This window comes from Tyto alba, unplaced genomic scaffold (assembly GCF_018691265.1).
Source record: "Tyto alba isolate M040663 unplaced genomic scaffold, T.alba_DEE_v4.0 Super-Scaffold_19, whole genome shotgun sequence".
In the NCBI taxonomy this organism is placed as follows: Eukaryota; Metazoa; Chordata; class Aves; order Strigiformes; family Tytonidae; genus Tyto; species Tyto alba.
Window position 1 is genome coordinate 11,576,331 of NW_024881281.1, and position 19,817 is coordinate 11,596,147.

At 41.8% G+C, this 19,817-nt stretch overlaps 1 protein-coding gene across 7 annotated transcripts in view; it reads left to right on the plus strand.

Moving 5' to 3' along the window:
* Positions 1-19,817, plus strand: part of CUX1 (cut like homeobox 1) — a 284,376-nt gene that overhangs the window by 122,307 nt on the left and 142,252 nt on the right. For all 7 annotated transcript variants that reach the window (XM_033004042.2, XM_042791633.1, XM_042791634.1 and 4 more), the window contains exon 4: positions 7,578-7,656. In XM_033004042.2, coding sequence (XP_032859933.2) covers positions 7,578-7,656 — 79 coding nt within the window. The remainder of the gene's footprint in view (positions 1-7,577; positions 7,657-19,817) is intronic.

Below are 19,817 nucleotides of genomic sequence, written 5' to 3' on the forward strand. Positions count from 1 at the left end.
TATAAAATATTAGCAAAAGGTTGCATTTTGGTATTTATGTGCAGGTGGATTTTGCAGAAAGGCAGTTAATGAGCACATTCCTGCAAGGATTCCTCTGTCCTAATTTTTTAAAATACACAAACAAAAGTTTGCATCATCCATGATGGAGAAAGCAGTTGTGCATTCCAGGTTGGTGTTCACAGAGGCGGGAGGAGAGGCTGACGGGCAGGTGAAGCACCCACTCGCTTTACTGTGTATCTCCTTCTCCTCACCAAGCGTGGCTGGGCTGGCCGCGCAGGAGATGTTCTCCATCCCGCCTCGTGCTCTGGCGGAACCACGAGGATCAAAAGTGGCAAAACCTGATGTCTCCTTGGTTAGTGGGGTAGCGAATAATTCACTGATCTGTTCTCTAGAAAGTTGTTCTTTCAGTTTACTGGGAGGTACACGTCCCCTGTGTAGAGATCGGGTTTTGTTTTTGTTTTTGTTTTTTTAATCCCTGCTATGTATTTTATCTTTTTTGCATTGCAAAAATTCATGACTGGCCTGTGCCAACTGAGGAGAGGGGCTAGGATGCAAAGCATAGAATTACAAGGATAAAGAATTATTCATGCACATGAGATGCCCCAGCCAAACTGGGGCACCCCAAATGTGGTTTTACACAGGGTTCTTACACCCTTCAAATGTTCAGGGACAACATGATTTGACTAGTTACTGGCACCCACACTACTGATTACTAATCAGAGTAAAACTTTGCAAATCAACTGTATTTCTGCAGTATTCCTGCTGCTTGTCTATTGATCCAGATATCCCTGGAGTCAGCCTTGCTAGAGGTACTTACCTATGGCACCAGAAATCACTTGGGAGGGTTTAAATGGTGTGTTAGAGGGGCTAGGATGCTGGCATTATCTTGGTTGTCCAGGGGTATCCTTTATCCTTCATGGACAGCTCTAAGCTACCGCAAAGCAAGGTCCTTATTTCCAGGACCAGGCTGTCCTTTAGTTTGCTTTACACGAGCATGAACAATACCAAAGTCTCCAGTAAAGTCTTGCAACCACCCTACATCACAGTATATAACGTGAAGTAATATATCTATTTTAACAAAGTTAATAGAGTCTCATACTATGAAGACTGATTGCTAGAATAGTTAAGGATGGAAATTTTCATAACATCTGGCACAGTGACCCTCCTTTTGCTGTCTGTATTTTGTCACTCTGGTTTCATGCCATACCCAGTCCATGGTGTCCTTGCCCCAGCCCTGGGTGCCCACCGCCTCCCTCCTGCCGAGTCTAGCAAACGCACACGATGAGTCAGTGCAGTTTGCCAGCATGATGGAAAAGAAATTCTTTCTCTCCTTCGTTGCTTAGTTTTCCATCGAGCCGGTGAGCTGAATCATGCCACAGCGCTACGATCGCTGGGTCTGATGCAAGAGAAGCGGAGCCCGAGGCGGGAGGAGAGAGCAGGGCTGCTCCGTTCGGTGCCTGCCCGGCGCGCGGGCTGGGAGTCGAGCGAGAGCAGGAGCTGAGAAACACTGCTCAGAAATGCAGAGAGGCGGGAGGCACACAGGTTATCAAAGGATCCAGGAGAGGTTCAGCAGTGACAGGAGACCCGCCGCCGCAGTGATCTGAAGGCGGGGTGGCGAATAGTAAAAGCCATTTAAACAAAGCTGTCATTCTGCTGTCAATATCTTGAGGCACATGTTGGGCTGGGCTGTTTTACTGGGAAGGAAGATCAAAGATTGGAAAAGCAACAAGAAGCTGTCCTGTGAGAACGAGGGAGCTGAGCTTTCCTCAGGGGATGGCAGCGTTGTTTGTCTGGGAAAATCAGGATTTATCTGGGCATGAAAGGAAGAGAAGGTTTCAAGGGTTCAAGGTTGCAGCTGTTTCACAGTGGAGGGAAGCAGAATTGAAAGATTTGAGTCCTCCTTAATGCTCTCTTCTTAACTTGAGGTTAAACCAACAAGTTGGTGAGGCAGGCATGCTCTTCCCAGGCTCCTGCCTGGTAGCGTACCTGTGCACTGCACCCAAGCAGCTTTGTTAAGCAGATTGGTATTGTACTACTGTGAAGTCCTTATTTCTGTTACAGAATTTATAGCACCGCTAAAATACACACCATATGCTTTAAGCAGCTGTACAGGAATAATTTTGTTTTAATTTTGCTTCAAAACTCTTTTAATTGCAGCAAAGATAAAAAAACAGTATTTTTACTTTTTCTTTTGTCAACTGCAAAATAAATTAACCGGGATGATGAAGTATATATTTTTATTAATTTTTACAATTATGATGTTATATTTTAATTTTTATATCTCTATATATGTTGGTATTAAGAAAGGGAAATCAAGCCGACTGCACACACACCCTGTGTGCATCCTGATACACAGGCACCGAGCGTGTTGTAGGGCGGTTGCGGTGCACCACCTTGGCAGCTGGTGCACTGTTTTATATGGAAGAGCAGCTAAGCTCTATTGTAATGGCTTCAAAGAAAGACTGATGCCATTTCACAGCATTAATAATGCTTGCTATAACCGCCATTGGATTCCAAGGCAGCTATTCAAGAATATAGCACGGCTTAAAATAATGGTGCGTTAGTGTGTTGTTATCATGCTTTTCCCTTTGTTCAGTACGTTTCTTAAAATTCTTAATGGCATTTTGGTAGCTCAAAGTAATTGAAGGCAAATGGATAAAACTTTGTGATGCAAAGGAATACGACAAAAGGTATGTAAGGTAGCTTTGCAAATGCAGGGGGATGGGTGTCTCATTAAGGCACCTATTTATTAAAAATCAGAATAGAAAAATAACTTCTAAGTAATTTATTTTTACTTGGTAAGTTAGTTCCAGATTGGGTGCAGGACAGTAAAAGATATATCTTTCTTGTTAAGATTGCTGATGAGAATGAGAATTACAACTGAAGAACAATGAGGATAGGTAGAAGTTAGGACTACAGAATTCATATTTGGCATAGTCGTGTAAATGCTTGTGTTTGAGACGCTGGATACGTAGCTAATTGTTCTGCAGATAAATCACCAGTACTTTGGTAATGCCATACAGACACAGAAAGCAATGTGATCCCTTCACTAAGGAGTTGTCTTTGGGATGCTGAGTTGTCTAAAAACAAGAGAAAAACTCAGCAGTGCTGAAAGATCCAAGCTGATCTGTAAGGAGCAACACATCGTGTCCATGTGCCGGCCTCCTGGTCTGCAAATGTGTTAACGTGCTGATATCCCTAAATTCGGAGAAGTTAAGTGTCGATGCAGAATGCGTCGGCATCTGGCAATCCCAGCTCCCTTGCAAAGAGCTTCATCTTCCCATTGCACCTTTACGTTCAGAAACACAATTGTGCGGCGTTCTGTCTGACTGCAGTCAATGAGGCAACACCGGCTACAGTGCAGCACAGAAGGGCATCCCATTCTGCAAACCTGAATACAGAATCCAGGTGATTTGTGGGGCAGTAGACATCAGAGTTTAATTAGTGCTGAAATTTCTTGGTGCATAAAGAACGACAGATTCCAAAATAAAGCCACAGACTTCACTTTTATCTTTTTAAACTTGACTGGACATAGCTGAAACGGAAAGAGCCAGTGTTTAGATAAAACTACATTCAGCATCTTCCCTGACATAGATGGCCACATTTATGTTGCTTACCTTAATGTGGAGGTAAAACTGCTGAGTTTTCATTGACAGTATTTTGATTTTAGCCAGGTGTGGTAGATCTTAGACTGTGACCAACCATTTCTGAAACAGGCTGTCCATGCTACTGGAGTAGCGAGCCAGCGACACTGGGCAACCAGCTGTCTGGCGTTCGGCAGAGGAGAAGGGGAGCGGGCCAAGGAGGTTTTCACGGGCAAGCTGGGGGGAGATGATTATGGAGGGGAAGGGTGTCCTTCAGCCTCCGGGGTGACCATGGTGCCCCGAGCAACAACTCATGAAAGCGATTGACCTGGAAAAATAAGGTGGACAGAGGGAGGACTGCTCTCAAACCAGTGTCTCGCTGCGGCTCCCTCCATATAGCTCCAGTGATATTTGAAAGATGAAGAGTTTGCTAAGGAGGGAGGATTCCTCGTGTCTCAATTCTGTTATCTCAGTATAGCGCCAGTGGTATTATCAAGACAAATAGTATGCCAGAACTTAAAAGTGAACATATGTTTATGGGGGTGGTGGGGAATACAGAGGTCACTGTTGTTTCTTTCTAGTCAGAGAAGACATAATGGGGCCTGGTTTAGATAAATTAAGATTTGGAGCTAAGCTCATGTCAAGACTACGTTAGTGTAATTATAAGTTGACTTCTTTCAGGGTCCCTGAAGTTTTTGGAGTCAAATAAAAATGTTCAGCAAGAGTTTTATAATGTAGTTCAACTGTTTTAATGTAAGCTGATTGCAGCTCATCCTTGTTGGCTCCTGAACCAATTTTACTTTGATTTGAAAAACTTTCAGTGAACTTCCAAATACTTACTTCCATGTCATTTCAGTGCTCTGTTTCCCCTGTTTCTGGACTTCATTTATATTTTGCTATTTCTGATTTCTTTTTCATTCCACATTTCCTTACTTCCTTATGCAGCTGGAAGCTGGCATACTTAGTTATTTTTTTATTCCAGTTAAAGTTGTCGTGGTGCTTTTTTTAAAATTTATTTTAAGATATAAAATAGTTGCAGTACTCATTTTTAATAGAACTTTAAACCAGACAGATTGATTTCTTAACAACTAAAACATAAAAAAATCTTTCTGCCTCGTGGGATTGTTTGAAATTCTGGCTCTGAATTTGGGGGGCTGGGGGGAGGGAGGAAGGTCTGAAAGTTCCTGTGATTTACAGACTGCTTCCATCAGTCTCTGATCTCCTTGGAAGATGTTGTTTCATTTCTGGTTTATATTTCAATCACTATATAACTGGTAAGGAGTGAATAAACCATACCTTTTGTAATACTTAGGGAGAATATAAGTACAAACAGCCTTTATTAAAATGTGAAAAAAACTGTAACAGGAAAACAAATCCATCCTGTTATTTCACAGAAGTGCAAGTGTTTTAAATGCTTTGGTTTTCATAGAGGGGCAAATGAATTTTTCAAGATACAGTACAGAATCAGTTCTGTAATGCTAATTGTATTTAATAATAGTAATTTAAATTTGGCTGTACTCTGCTTAGCAGCAGTGAGAGAAAATTGTATGTGGGAACGTTAAAGTCCAGAAGTCTAACATATGGCGTGCTTTGGCCTTCAAAGTCTGTCTTTCTGTACCCATGAAATATCTCAACTGCAAAAGTCTTTCGGATGGCTGCCCCCTCTTTTCTCGCCCGTTCACAAACAGTGTCTGATACTTCCAAGCACTGATTTACAGTACCCGGTGCCTCTCTGCCTTTGGCAGTTTGTTCCATATTCTAATTTCAAATACTCTTTGTGTGAAAATGTTCTAACCGAATTACTTATGTTCTCATTCCCTAATGAGCATCAGTCCATCTGTGATTGCCTGAATTAAAATTAATAAATGGGTTATTCACAACCATCAATCCCTTGCTCTCCAGCACATGCTATGCCCTGTGAGATTCCAGTGCCTTTCCATAGCCTTTCTTGGTAAACTCTGAAAGACACATATGGCCAGCATTTTTTGAGAATTGATACCTCCTTTGCATGCCCTCCATCATTTTGGCCTGTGCTGCTTGTTTATCATCTTTCCAATACCTTTCTCTTTTTCTTAATTGATAGGAGTAAGTCGTAAATAGGTCAGGTTTCAGTTACACTACACCTCCACCAAACTACATAGATTAATCCAGATTTTGGGGGAATGTAAGCAAAATGGGAATTTGGTTTGTTTCCCTCAATAGAGTCTTGCAGTGTGTTACCATAACTTGTCTCTTTACAACCGCTGGCCGTATCTCCCAAGGTTTCATTGCTGCTTCCACTTGCCATGCAGGTGCTTTCAGTGTCCGTAGTTTCCAACTTGTGCCCTCCCCTCAAGTCTTTTCTTGATTTATATCTTGTGCGTTATGCTTCTGCGTAACTGCTGCAATTGTCCTTGTCCTTTGGTTTTCTGGCCTAAATCCTCTGCATAATGATCTCTGCAAGTCACTTATCAGCCATAAGACTAATCTATACAAGTCACGTGGCGATCCTGCACTCTGCTCCTGTGCACTTTGCGTCTGACTCCCTCCATTATTTTAATCATCTACAATGTAGGATTCTCCACCCCCCCACCCCCAATCCTTCCCTTTGCAAAGTCATTTTCGTACAGAGCTAAGAGAAGCAGCACCCCATCTGACCCCCAGCACCCTCCTGCTTCTCCCTCCTCCTCGGCACCGCGCGCTCTGCAGGCCGCTGCAGCCCAGGGCGGCCGGAGCACGCTTTCTAGCTCTGAAAATCTCCCTCCTGGACAATAAAATCTCAGATACTTTCCTGAAATACAGATACAGTAAACTCTGTCCATTGTTTCTGCCTTATCTACCAAATCAATAATGTAGTGAAAGAATTCAAGGACGTTTTTCAGACAGGACCTTCCTTTTTTAGTACATGTTGACATACACACGTTTAAATGGTTTCATAATATTAACTGCTTTTCAAATACACAGAAGAATTGATATCAGGCTTTTGTATCTGTAGTTCTTCAGATCCTTCCCTGCTTTTTATTAAAATATGGGAACGATAATCTCCATAGTTTTAGTTTCCTCATTTCAGTAAGCCGGTGCAGAACTGTGTCAGACTTTCCTGTTTCCCTTTCTGTCTCTTTCTGCTTTGGATTATTAATTCAGTGGACCTGGTCTTGGGTCAGTTTGGCTGGGTTTTGTTAATATTTAGTAATTGTAAATCCTCTGTTCTCTAGTACATTAGAAAGATACATGTTTGCCAAAAAAAGTTGTGTGGAATAAGTATTTTATTCTGAGCCATGAAGCTGCCTCTCCTTGTAAAATTAAGTTTTAGATAAAAATACATATTTAGGGGAAAATGACAGATTGAATGAGGTAGTATTTTCCCTCACCTGGGCAGACAGCTTCTTATATTAGTATTGTGTGTGTTACAAAATACGAAGAGAAGCTAGGCAGAGGAGCCTGGCTTGAGCTCATGGGCGCAAGAGAGTATAGTCTCTATGGGTCTGTGCCTGAGCTTTATTGGAAAGCTTATTTGCATGTAGACAATTCTCAGTTGTTTAGTGTTAAGTACCACAAGGTGCCCAACAAGTACATATTTTCATCCTCTCACAGGCTTAGTGGAAATAATATAAAAATATATTTGCCACAATAAAGGCAGGGCGTGACATCAGAAGTGCACGCGGTTCCCATTTGTTGTGTTAGATCTTAATAAGTGGTAAAGGAAAACAGTTGCTGAGGAGAGAACCTGTCTGGCAAATACCGTATAAAGATTTAAAGTAAAGAATCACAATAGACAGTAGAGTTCATAAAAATATTGATGCTTGCTATTTTGCTGAAACAGGACTTTAAATTACATTCAGTATAAATGTACCAGAAATATTCTTACAAGGTTGCTTCTGTAGGAGACTCGGGTTCCATTTTTATGTGTTAACCAGTCTTATATGAGCTATATTCATTTATTTTCGTAGCTCTGAGTGTAAGAGTTGTATTGGAACAAGTCTAAAAGCCGCCTTTTCTCGTCACCCCTTTTAGATTGACGCATTGGGTAAAAGAAGCAAAGAAGCAGAGGCAGCCTTCTTGAATGTTTATAAGAGATTAATTGACGTTCCAGGTAAGCAAATGATTTCCTTATTCTGAAAAACAGATGGTTTATGTTTGTGTGAATGCTGCTGGGCATTTTTTCTACTTTTGATAAGGTAAATACGAGCAATGGTTTTATTCTGAAACTGGTATGCTGCAGTATTGTTTCTAATGGAAAGAACTATAAGGCACATTTAATGACTTCTTTTAAAACTGTTCATTGTATTTAAATTTTCATGTTTGTATGAATGATTTTGTTACAATATTGTTTGATGCTAAATAATTTATTAGAGGGTTCAGACATTTTTAACAGAAAAGGTACATCTTGAAGCTTCATCAAGAATCAGCAATATTTGTACTTTTAAAGGACAGAGAAAATTTTTCATAGCTCCCCCCCAAAAAAAAGCCTTACTGAAAAGTAAATCGCTACCAAATTTCAATTCTGTTCAGTGTAAGTGTGATCATAAATTTTATGCAAAGGCCTTTGTTGTATGTGTTTTCAATTTTCCTTTATGTTTGGCATCAGAAGTTTCCAGTTAATTTCTTTTTACATTTTGGGAGTTGCTTTTTTTGTTTTCCCCAATGGTAGATAAATACTGTCAGAATAGATTTTTAATTTTGCAACTGCACCCAAACATGAGAGGGAGTTAGGAGTCCCAAGTCTCCACTTCCAGATCTTGGCCTGACTGAGCTGTTGGCATATGACAGTGTGTGTGTGATTTTATACTTTTGTAAAACATTGGCATAATATTCAAAATACTTACCTCAGGAGGGGTTTTGAGGTATAATTAACACTTCTAAAGGCTTTGAAGGCCTCATTGCAAAGTGCACCCCAGTCTTTACATGTTTTACCTTTTAAGGAGCACATTTCATGCACACTTTAAATAAAAATTAATTTTTAAATGTTTTGATTACAGCTTAACTGATTAAAAGGTCAGTGGTTTTCAGATGCTCAGTCAGAGCTAATATATATTTTTCTTTTGTGCTTTCACATTTATAGTAGAGTACTGCCCAGTGGCCAGTACCTGCTGCACTAAGTGCAGCACATAGAGAGAGATGCAGGGACTTACCACGCTCATCCCAGTTGCCTCCGAAACATCGGTATTTAGGTTAATCAGCTATGGTCTGTGAGTTTTCGGTTACTTGTTTCCTGCTCATAGTCTTAGTAACGTTCCATAGGTGAGCAGCTTCCTCTGCGCGGCTGCTCGTGCCGTGGGAGGAGGCGGATAACTCGGGAGTTATGGGGTGCGGGCAGCTTGCGCCGGCACAGCACTGATTTGTAAAGCAAACCCCTCCGTGAAAGCGCACCCGGTGTTCCTGCAGCCTGCAACTCTGCCCTTCCGTGCTAAGGAGAGAAGCTGTGGCCCCTCCACCTCATACTCGCGCAGCCCGGGGTGCTTGTTTCCTGCCATAGCCTAGGAGGCGAGTAGGTTTGATTTCTAATGGTCTGGGGTTTTTTCACGAGTGAGAAGTCATGTCAAACCAGAGCTGTGTGGGATCCGTTGCATGCTCTTGTATAGAGGCTTTTTGATGAAGGCCTGGCATTATCACAGGTGCCGGGAATTGAACAGCAAAGTCAGACCAAAGCTTTACGGAGACCGCAGGACATCTATCCCACCCAGGCTGTAGGATCTAAATGGTGAGGGACTTTCTCGGTACTTCTCTGTAGGAGAAAGAATTTCCTCCTTTTCTTCCTTTGCATGAGCAAAATTTACACCCCTTCTTCCACACTCTGCAATCTCTCTCTTCTCCAGCCTTCCCCTGCATGTGCCTTATGTTATGTGTCAGAGAATTATTTCTTTGATATTCTTGCTACATGTAAAAATTTTGGCCTGGCTAAGTTGTGAGTGCAATAGCGTCTGTGCAATTAGAAATATCAGCATTTTAGTCCCATGCTCTATCTGCAGGCCTGAGAGGCACACGAGGAGCATACTGAGGTTGCTAAAAGCAAATTCCGCGTTCTCAAGAAGTCCAGCCAGTCTCCTGTAGCTGTATGCAGGCATAACAAATACTCACTGTTTACAACACATACTGCAACGAAAAGGAAAACAGCCATTAGGAATGTATGGCGCTGGTATTCGTCACGGCGTGGCAGGGCTGAGTTAGGCAAATGCAGTTAAGGGCTGGCTTCATTGTTTTGGGCTTTTTTATTTCCTTCTCACTGTATGTAGCCTTTTACGCTGGGTATGTATCCATGGAGGGCTTTCCTTTATAAAAGACCGTCAGTATTCATTTAGCTCATGTGTTGTTTTGCCTCGGTGTGGCTTTACATATCTTTCGACCTGTCCATTTGGTATTTCAAATATTTAGGTATACTTTTAGCTCCACAATCCTGCTATGTTTTCTTTTTGGTTTGAGAAGGGAGCTATGATGTTTTGAGAAAGCTATGACTGGAATGCTGCAGAGTGGTTATTTAGCATTAAGCATCACTGTTACATGACAAGGGTGCAATTTTATCAGACTTTCAATATCCTTTATAGGACCATATAATAATTGCAGCTGAAGTCTAATTCCCAGCAGCCAATTTTATGGTTCTTGAGGAAGGCATCTATTCCTCTCCTCAGTAATAATGTGCACACTTTATATAATTAAAAAGGGCTTCTATTTTAATTTTACTATAAAATGATCTGTATTGAAACTCCAGCTACGGTGCTTTATGGATTCAGCTAAGTTTAATGATTTTCTTTCCTGACTTGACCAGAGTTTTCACTCAGGCTAGCCAGTAAGGAATTTGTGGGAAGGGTGGTATTTTACTTGTAAATTTTCCTATATACATCAGGAGTTTTCTCTTTAAAAGATAAAACAGACCTTTTCATATCTCTCTCCAGCTTTATGCTACTGTTAAAATAGCATTATCATGGGTTCGTGCTGCAAAATTTATCCTTCCTAAAGGAAAGTACATGTCAAGGAAAACATTTTGGTTTATGTACATTTATTCAGCTGTAATTCTCACTCAGATCATTCTGTCTTGCTTGAGACTGAACATTTTTAATTAATGGAATTAATTTTCTCATTTAATTGCCTTATTTTCAGTATGCAGTAGAGAGCTAGAGAAAAGTGAATGCTGCCACATGAATTGCACTAATCAACAAGGTTGTCACAACTTACCTTTAAAAATAATGTGAATATATTTATTTTGAAGTAAAGGGAGGTTGGGTCTATTTTGAGGAAGGTTTCTTCCATCTGTTCAAGCTTTCGTTCTCTTTAGTTTTAGAAAATAAGTGTATTATGTTAGCACCCTTGGCTTTTAGGGTCTTAATCTTGCAGACACTTAAAGTGGAGTCCTGTTGTGTAAGTGTTTGGAGGAGCAGTGTTGCCTTGCAGAAACGGTATATTAATAATTCTGTTCTTCTAAAGCTTTAAAAGAAAAATATCAAGCATTAAAAATACTAAAAAATAAATGCTTTTATTTTAAAAAGGAATAGTGTTCACTACTTTTTTTTTAACAAAACTTCATTGTTATTTTCAAGTAAAAGTTAAAATGTGGAGACCCAGAGTGAATGCCAGATGACAGTGTCTGGATAAATGGGTTAAATAGAATTTCTCTTTATGCTGTGTCTTTATTACTGTGCAATTACTTCACAATGCCGCAGTTGGGTTTGCTCAGTTTTCAGTATTGCTCCTGTTAAGCACAGCTCTTGTATGGGCAAAAAAGAAACAATTCTGCCTTTAAACAGCAAATCTGCTGTCTTGATGTGGCAGCAACTCAACCGAATTTGGGTTCGGTGGCTGTTTTCCTATAAAAGCTGATCGTGTATCTTCTGCCGTGCTGCTAGGAGTTTGCCACCAAAGGGGGGTGCCTGAAGAGCCTGTCCCTTGCCTGTTTCTCTCTCCACTCCCGGGGAGGATCGGGGGGCCGGGGCGGCGGGCGCAGCAGAGCCAGGCGGGCCGTGCTGCAGCACCCCGCGCCCGCCGCCTCCCCTCCCGCGCCCCGCTCTGCTGAAGCGTCGTCCCGAGCCCTCCCGCTCCTCCTAACGCCTTCCCACCGCGCTGCGCAGTGCCACATCGCCGCTGCACCCCACTCCAGTGCAACAGGAACAAGCGTTGGGCTTTCTCAGCGTACGCACGTTTGAGAATCAGGGTAGGCTAACGCGAAATATTTGTTCTCAGTTTGGTGGGGACTGTGCAGTCCGCTAGCGTTGAGCCATAAATGGTAGTTGTTTCTGCTCAATGGGAATTTTCTCATCAAGAAACTTACAGTGTAAAAGGGGATGTATGTGTGTTTTTATTGGAGACTCTTCACAGATCTCTGTTGTGGTCAGATTTGCCATAAGTTTGGTGCTATATAATGTGTGTGACGTTTAGCTCAGAGCACCTGCTATCTAAGGAAAGTATAAAATAACAGAGAGGGTAAAAATAAGAATTTTTTTTTTTTTAATGTGCCCTGTCAAAAGAATTAAAAGCAGTAACAGTGAAAGATGGCTGAAGTGGAAATTTTGTCTTTCCCTTACTCCCTGCCATCATAAATTGCATGTCCTGCCATGGGGGCTGTATCTTACTAAGGGGTTTGGAGGAGGAGCAGGCTAGCTCCAGAGGAGTCTTCCACACACCCGTCATTACATGTAGTGGTTTTGTTTACATAGAATAACAGATCAGCCTTTCAAGTTCAGACTGCCCTGCAAAAGGCTTTCTTCTTCCAAGGAATGATTTAGCTTTTTTAAAAGTAAGTAATAAGTAAAGCACAAAGTAAGTGTTAGGGAATTACTTCTAAAGGCGGAAATGAAAATTTGTTTCGCACGCATAAAGAGAGCTTCATCCTTCACCACAGCCCGTGCCAGCAGCAGGGTGAGATGCAGTGCTTACTGCTGTCACTCCATTTGCTTGTGATTATTGACAGCTCAGCAACACTCTCCAGACTTGTATTGCTGTTTAGGCTAAGAGAAGGCTTCCTTTTAAAGTGTATTTGATCAATGTTCTGAGGTTAAAGGTGATACAAGAGAAAAACAGGTTTGATTTGTTCTTTTTCAGAAAAATTACCTTCTGCTTACGTTGGAGGTGATAAATGTGTATGAAGTTGTTGTATTTATATATGTTACGTGATGTGTTTGGATTTTTTTGTAAAGCGTAATGTTAAGCAGAAAGCATAAAGGTTAATGCCAGCCCTGATAGCAGAAAGTCTGTGTAGACTTTTACTTACCCAGAAGTTGCATGATGTGCTTAAATTGCAACATAAGCACACCCAGCCTTTTGTGCTGGTAGAGAAGAGCTGATTGAATATAAATTTAGAGGAGATGTAAAGAGGGGAGAAGGAGAAGAGATTCGCTCCAAGGGACTGTGTTAAGCAATCCTGAACTAGAATACTAAAAACATTGTTTGAAAAAGTTAATACTCAGGGCACTCTTCATTGGGCTGATTGTTAATTGTTTGGCAAAACTGTGTATAAAGAGCAAGGTCGGGCTCTAGTATACCCTGAGTTTGTGGAATATCAAAACTGATCAGCGCAGACAATTTTGGAGAAATGTTTGGTATCATTACAAACTGTGAAAACGTTTTAAACAGGTTTGTTAATAGTATGTGTCAAAATGGTCACCTCTTTCCAAATAAAATATACCCGAACAAAATTGAAGATAGACATGTGAAATGAAAAGGCTTATATTTTTGCTGCCCCTAACCCTACAGGGGAAGTGAATATTCATAACGTGCCTTTTCTCAGCCTTAGAGGGAAAAGAAAACAACATTACAGTGAGTAGTGTTAGGAAGAAATGAAGGAAAATGAACTTGCTCACGGACAACAGAAACAGCACAGACACCCCCCCAAACATGGTAGGCTATCCTTCTAAACACACTTGAATATCTGATAAAATTAAGCAGAAAATTGAGCATTGTTAATACTTGAAAGAGTGAAAAGTGATAAACTCCTGCGGCTGCAGGCAGTGATTTAGCTTGTGGCTGTATCCCATCTGAAGACAAAATTCCTGATGCTTCACCAGCACATTTAGACCAGGTAAAAATTCGGAGTTGCATAAACATGTGAAGAATGCCCCAGTTCTGGAAGCTGGGTCTGGAAGAAAAGTCTGTACAGTAAAAAATTATGGACTGTAGACATTGGTGATTTTCCCCAAACTGTACTGCAAAGTTTTGCACAAAGAAATGCCCAAGGTGGGGGTGAGAGGGACAGTTTAACGTCCAGGCTCCAGATGGGAGATTTTGAGCAATGTTTTGGGTAGGGTCAGCAGCTGCTGTTGTTTTATTTTCCAGAACAGTCTGAATCGCCCAGGATGCTGCTCCAGCCTTCGGGTAGTCCTGCACTAAGGAATGTAGAAGTAGCTCATAATCACTTCAGCCTCCTTCCCTCTGGGGCTTGAATTCAGAGACACAGCATAAAATACAATTTTGGATCTGTACTGGATGAATGCACACTGGTAGGGCATACTGTTAGCGTTACATAGTTATTTTCAGATGAAGCACAAAGTCCTGGCCAATTCTCGTCTTTAGTATTCATTCACTTTATCCTTATGTTTTGAAACTGCTGTCAAAATAACTAAAAATAGCTCTGTTACCTGAATATGTGGCTTGAAATTGGGCTTGTCTGATCACATACTTTTTCCTCTTGTTTTTCTCGTTGAATTAATAATTGGATAAATTCCTTTGTAAAAGCTGGAATAAATATTCGAAGGAAGAAATATCCCTAAAGCATACACTTTAAAAAATTTATTGTGTGGTTGTCAAGGCCTATTTTACTTGGTAGGCTGGAGGCAGGGAAGGAAGAGGGGAGGTACAGATAAGGGGAAGGATGCAATGAATAGAAGCAGGAAGAATGTATGGTGTAAGAGAGAAAATATCCCTGCGGGGCACTGGCTGTGTTCACCTGGAGGTGGTAACCAAAGCACCCCTTGAGAGCTGTTGCCTCAGGGAGCGGAGTTAGAGCAGCACCAGCCCCGGTGAGCAGGGCTGCATGTTCGGAGCAAGAGAGGCAGACTGTGGATGTGGTGGGGAATACTGGACTTTCCCTTTCTTGGTTGCAGGAATGTGAACTGGAATTAGAATAAAGCCCAGCTTTCGGAGGGTTTAGTGCTAAGTCTGTTCAGAAGCTTTTAGGAGATAGAAGGGATGGTTGTGGCAGAAATGCTTTCAAATGTAGTGGAAGGTTCTTGTTTCTTTTTATAATCTCAAAATAGGAGAAATGAAACTTAGAGAACAAGTGATTTTCTGTAACTGTCCTTTTGTTTTGCACTGAGATCAGTGTACAAGCAGTAAATTCTAGTGTCTTCAGCCATTACTAGAATATTAACAATCAAACTGGAACATTTTCAGTTACAGTGGCTTCCCTTGTAACTCATTAGGTCCTTTTTCAGATGGCATATTATAGTGCTATAAAATATTGTATCACCTATTACACATACCCCACTTTTAATATTATAAACTTTTCTGGGGATTTATTGTGGTAACTTATTTGAAAATAGAGGGAACTGCAATGCAGTTCATTAAGGGATTAATCATTTCCTCTGCCTTGATTTTTTTTGGATACTAGGGTGGAGATGCATCTCGTAATCTGGGGCAGGGCCAGAGCATCTTTCTGGCAGTAGCCATTCTAGAATTGGTAGATAAATAAAGGATGTTTTTAAATAATAGCTCACAAGCTTTAAGAAACATATTCTGGCAAAGGGATCTATATGACTGTGGTCAAATTGGCTATATCTCACATCGTTTCACTTAACCCTGCAAGCATTGGAGAGTGCTGCCATGCAGAGCCTTTGCCGTGATTAATGGGGAAGAAAGGCGCCGGTTTGCTATGACTTCCCCCCATCCCCACACAGAGGGGTTGCATCAGGATTGTTTTGCTGCTTTGCAGCTTTCAGAGGTTGGCAGAATTTGGGATTCTGCTTTTTTGCTGGTAAGGAAAATGGGAGTCCCTCACCCTCTTGTGGGCACTTCGAATTCCCTGGTACAGCCCTTACAAAATGCTCTGAGAGCGGGAGGGTGAGGAGAACACTGGAAAAAGAGTGGGAAAAAATGAAAGGAAAAGAGATCCCAGTCCTGTGGGATGGAGGAGTAAGAAAATATGTATAATTCTCGATTGAGGGAAGAACGTTTTCATGTTTTTTATGAAGTGAGGAGTTGGAGAGATGATGAGCTTTGTTTCAAACAGAATTACGGCTATAACTCTTCTGTCCCTGGGCTACCAGAGTCATGGGGGAAAAAGAGGAAAGCTATCATTTATTCCATGAAATCTTTGTCTCAGTCTCTCTAGGCCATTTCAATTTACCCCTGAAATTTCTGGGGAATAATTAATGAATTAATTAAGTACGCTGTGAGGTGTTTGAATATTCAAAAGCTACAATGTAATTATTATTTTTTCTAAAACACATTTTCAGGTTATTTTCAGATACGCAGACTCCCAAGAAAGCACTTACTGCATCAAAAGCTAATAACCCTTCTTCCTGCCCGTAAACCAGAGCCTGTTGTCCAAAAGAAACGTTCATCGCAAAGAGCAGTGGCAGGGCTGGCCAGCGACGCATTTAGAAACTCAGAAACTTCTTTTACTTTGCGATGAAAGTATTGTGACAGCGGAGCTGAACCTCTGGCTTTTTAAAGAAGTTAAATCACCTTAATATACTTGTGTTAAGGAGGATTTCCCCCCCCCCACCCCCCTTATCATTTTGTGTGGGCGTTTCTTGTGAGCAATTGCTGAGAAAGCTTTGCTTACAGTGTGGTTTAGGCAACAGAAATACAGTCTTGTGGAAAGAAACGCACTGCCTTCGATTAATTATTTTTAGATCCGAACCTTAGGAAACACATTTCCAGCGATCTAAAATATTAATTGCCCCTGTAGTTCTGGCACTGTTTCATAACTTGCTTGCTTAACGTTTCCAGTGTTCTGGGCCTGTAGCGAAGAGGGAGGAGGGGATTTAGGAAAAGTCCTTTGTTTTGGAAAAGTCTCCTCAGGAGCTCCATTTTAAGATACCAGATGACCACAGCCTGCAACTCGGCGGCGGGCAGGGCATTTCTGCGGCGGGCGGGCGGGCTGCCCTCAGCGCGGGCCGCCCTCGGCGCGGCCTGCCCGGGCGCGGGGGCCGCCGCCTCCCGCTCCGCTCCGCTCCGCGCCGCGCGATCCAGGCCGCTCCTTGCCGCTCTCGCCGCGGGGTCCGGGCAGCCCCCTGCGGCCTGGCCTCGGAGAGACTGCCCGGGGCCCTTCTTAAAATGGCTAGATGGACGGGCGGAGGGGGCGGTGGGCCGCGGGGCTCTGCGGGCTGCGCACGCCGCAGCGGCGGAGCCTCCCCCCCTCCCTGGGGCAATGGGCGCCCCGCAGCCGCCGGCGGGAGCGGGCAGGTTCACCCGGCGGCGGGACCAGCCGCCACCGAGGGGCTTCCGCACGAACTTTCCAGGCCGAGCTTATTTTCCGTGAGCTGCGGTGGGCTTTTTTTTTCCGCGCCCCCCCCCCCCCTTCTTAAATAACGAGGGTGGTCCCAGCATACTCTATATCGAGACAGCTTTTCATCAGTTGCTCATCAGCATGCTAATTGCTGTATGACTAATTATGCCCTGAATTCCAGTTGATTTTCTTAATGAGACAGCTGGGTTAATTATGTAATCGTATGATTACATTAGCCTAGAGTGCCCTGGCGAAAAGTGAGGCGGGCAGGAGCGTGATGTCATCGCAGGAGCGGCGCTCACAAGGGGGTGCATTCATTTCTGTAATGACAGGGGAGGGCAGCGGTACCCACAGTGCTCTTTGTGTAAACACTTATATTGAATTATTAAGATCTGTGTCTTTTTCCAGCTCGCAGAATGAGGGAGGAATGGTGATTTTTTTTTTTTTTTTTTTTTTTTTTAAAACTCGCTTTGGAAATTCAGCCTGTCACCGACAGTCCTGGTTTATCTCCTGGGCTGAGGTTGGGTTTGGTCTGAGCAGTGTGGGCTTGCGGGTGGAGAGGTTATTATATGTACAATACCTATCTCTAGGTATGCGCTGTCTTGGTGAGATCCGTCCTTGTGCTTCTTTTAAAATTGTTCATAAAATACATAGTTTACATGCATAAGCAGCAGCAAAAGAAAAATTGTTTCTCTTGCACTAGTATTCGAAAATATCTATCACCAGTGCATGTATATAGTGTGAGGACAGTCCAAGAGGTGTTACTGTGGCTGCATTGCACCAGCTTGTTCAATGTGAAGTATTAACCATTATAAAAATTAAATTACACTTGTAACATTAATTTTTTTCACGCCCTTGTTCATTGAGACATGTCCATCCACCTCCTTCGTGAGGATAGAGGCTCTCCTGCCAGGGGACCGGTGCGGTGTGCCACAGCAGTGCGTGAGCACAGGGATGTGCTCAGAGTTGCTTGTGCAACGGCACTGAAAGGCCAATAGTTGGGAAATAAAGGCAGGAACGGGCTTTGCAGATACTGGTTTTAAAATACAGCAGTTCCTGTTTCTCCTGCGGTAGTGTGGAGGAAGCCTTAACATGGATCGGATCCAGATGTGCTGGGCTGCCTACAAACACATGATGCAGAGGGCTGCTTTGTGGGCAGGGGATGCAACAAGTGGATTAGGAAAGTAGAACAGAGTAGGAAGCAGTATGAAAAAATATACCAGATTAATATAAAAATAGACATCTCAATTTGGGGTGATAATGATCTTGTGAAACACTTTTTCAAGTTCTGGATGATCAGATTCCCTTTACCAATTTTCTCATTTCTTATTTATCTTGTGCCTAGCAGGGATTCTGAACTTTTGCAAGCCAGAGAAGATTCAAACCAAGAGAATAATCTGTGATGAGTTTCCCACATTTAAGTGTTAAGTGAGATGATTTTTCTGTTTTATAGACTACAGAAAGGGCATTTCCTTCTTTGCCTCTCTCCATAGGCTAGTGCCACTTGATTTTTTTTTTTGAAATGTGTATGCCTGTTGTTTGTGTAATGAATTGAAAGTTTTGGTCCATTGCTTGTTTAAAAATTCAGTGACCTCCTGTTAAATGACATGAAACATACTTCGTAAGTCTGGTTAATACAAAAAGGTATGGTTTTTCATGCATGCATATGTTGGGTAAAGGAGAGTAATTTTATTTATTTTTAAATCCACTCAGGTAAGAAAAAAGGCATTCTGACTGTAAGGTTTATGCTTGTTTCAGATTAATTGGTGTCTATAAATATTTCAGAAATCATGGGGTTTTAGGTTTTTTGAGATTAAAGAGCATGTTGGGGCTTGCCATGAGAAATTAAGTATTTGTCCCTCTGCCCAAAATGTCTTGGTCATTTTATTGTCATGCAATGATTAGTTTCCTTTAATGCAGTTTATAAAAATTAAGTCTAAGAGGTGCTTCAGCCTTGGATTTTACATGTCCTTAAGCAGTATTTAGTGGCTGCAGGCCATTAGTCCTTCAAATAGGCTCTAGTAAAGTTTGAAGTTTAATGCACAGAGACTGTTTTTACATTTTGTTTGTTCTGCTACTGTTTTGCTACTTGAACATTAACCTTTAATAGAGCTAAATTAAATATACATGTCCTGATGAATAATTATGAGATTGCAAGCATTTTCATTTTGTACATAGAGCTTCTCAGGGATTGCAAATTTGACTAAAGGTTTAGTCATTATTCACTTTATAATGCCCATGTTATTTTTGTCTTTTAATTCTTTAGTGATTTAAATATAAAAAGCCCTGTGTATTTGGAGCAAAGTAGCTCTTGTGGGTGTTGTGGCTTTTTACAACGGGCATGTGGGGGGGAAGTGCACCCACAATTTTGTAAGGTTCAATTTCTTTCATTGTGGCATTTGAACAGCATTATATAGAAGCATCATAGCTGAAGCTCAAGATCTCCACCTGATATGTTTTGCGGTTCCTGTAACGATTTAAGACGTGGATAGATTGAGACAATCCAGCCTTTCTTTATGTTCAGCAGATGAATGTCCTGGGCTAGCTCTTTTGGAGAAATGCTGAGCTGCAGAAGTGTGACAAAACGGTCATTCCAGATAAAGGTCGGCAGACCTACATGGGAGAAGGGTGATGTTGTGACAGCCCGTACCGTAATTGGACCGTACATAAATATTGCAGGCCCTTTAACTCGTGCTACTGCTGTGACTCAAACTTTATATTTAATTCCTTACCTGTACCCCCTGTCTCTGCCACAATAACATTTTAAGTTTGATTTATTATAAATATTTTAATACAGATAATAATAACGAAAAGTATTTGGCCTAAAAAGCATAAATGAAAAAGCTATGTAGTCATAAACTATGTATGTACAGAGAGCA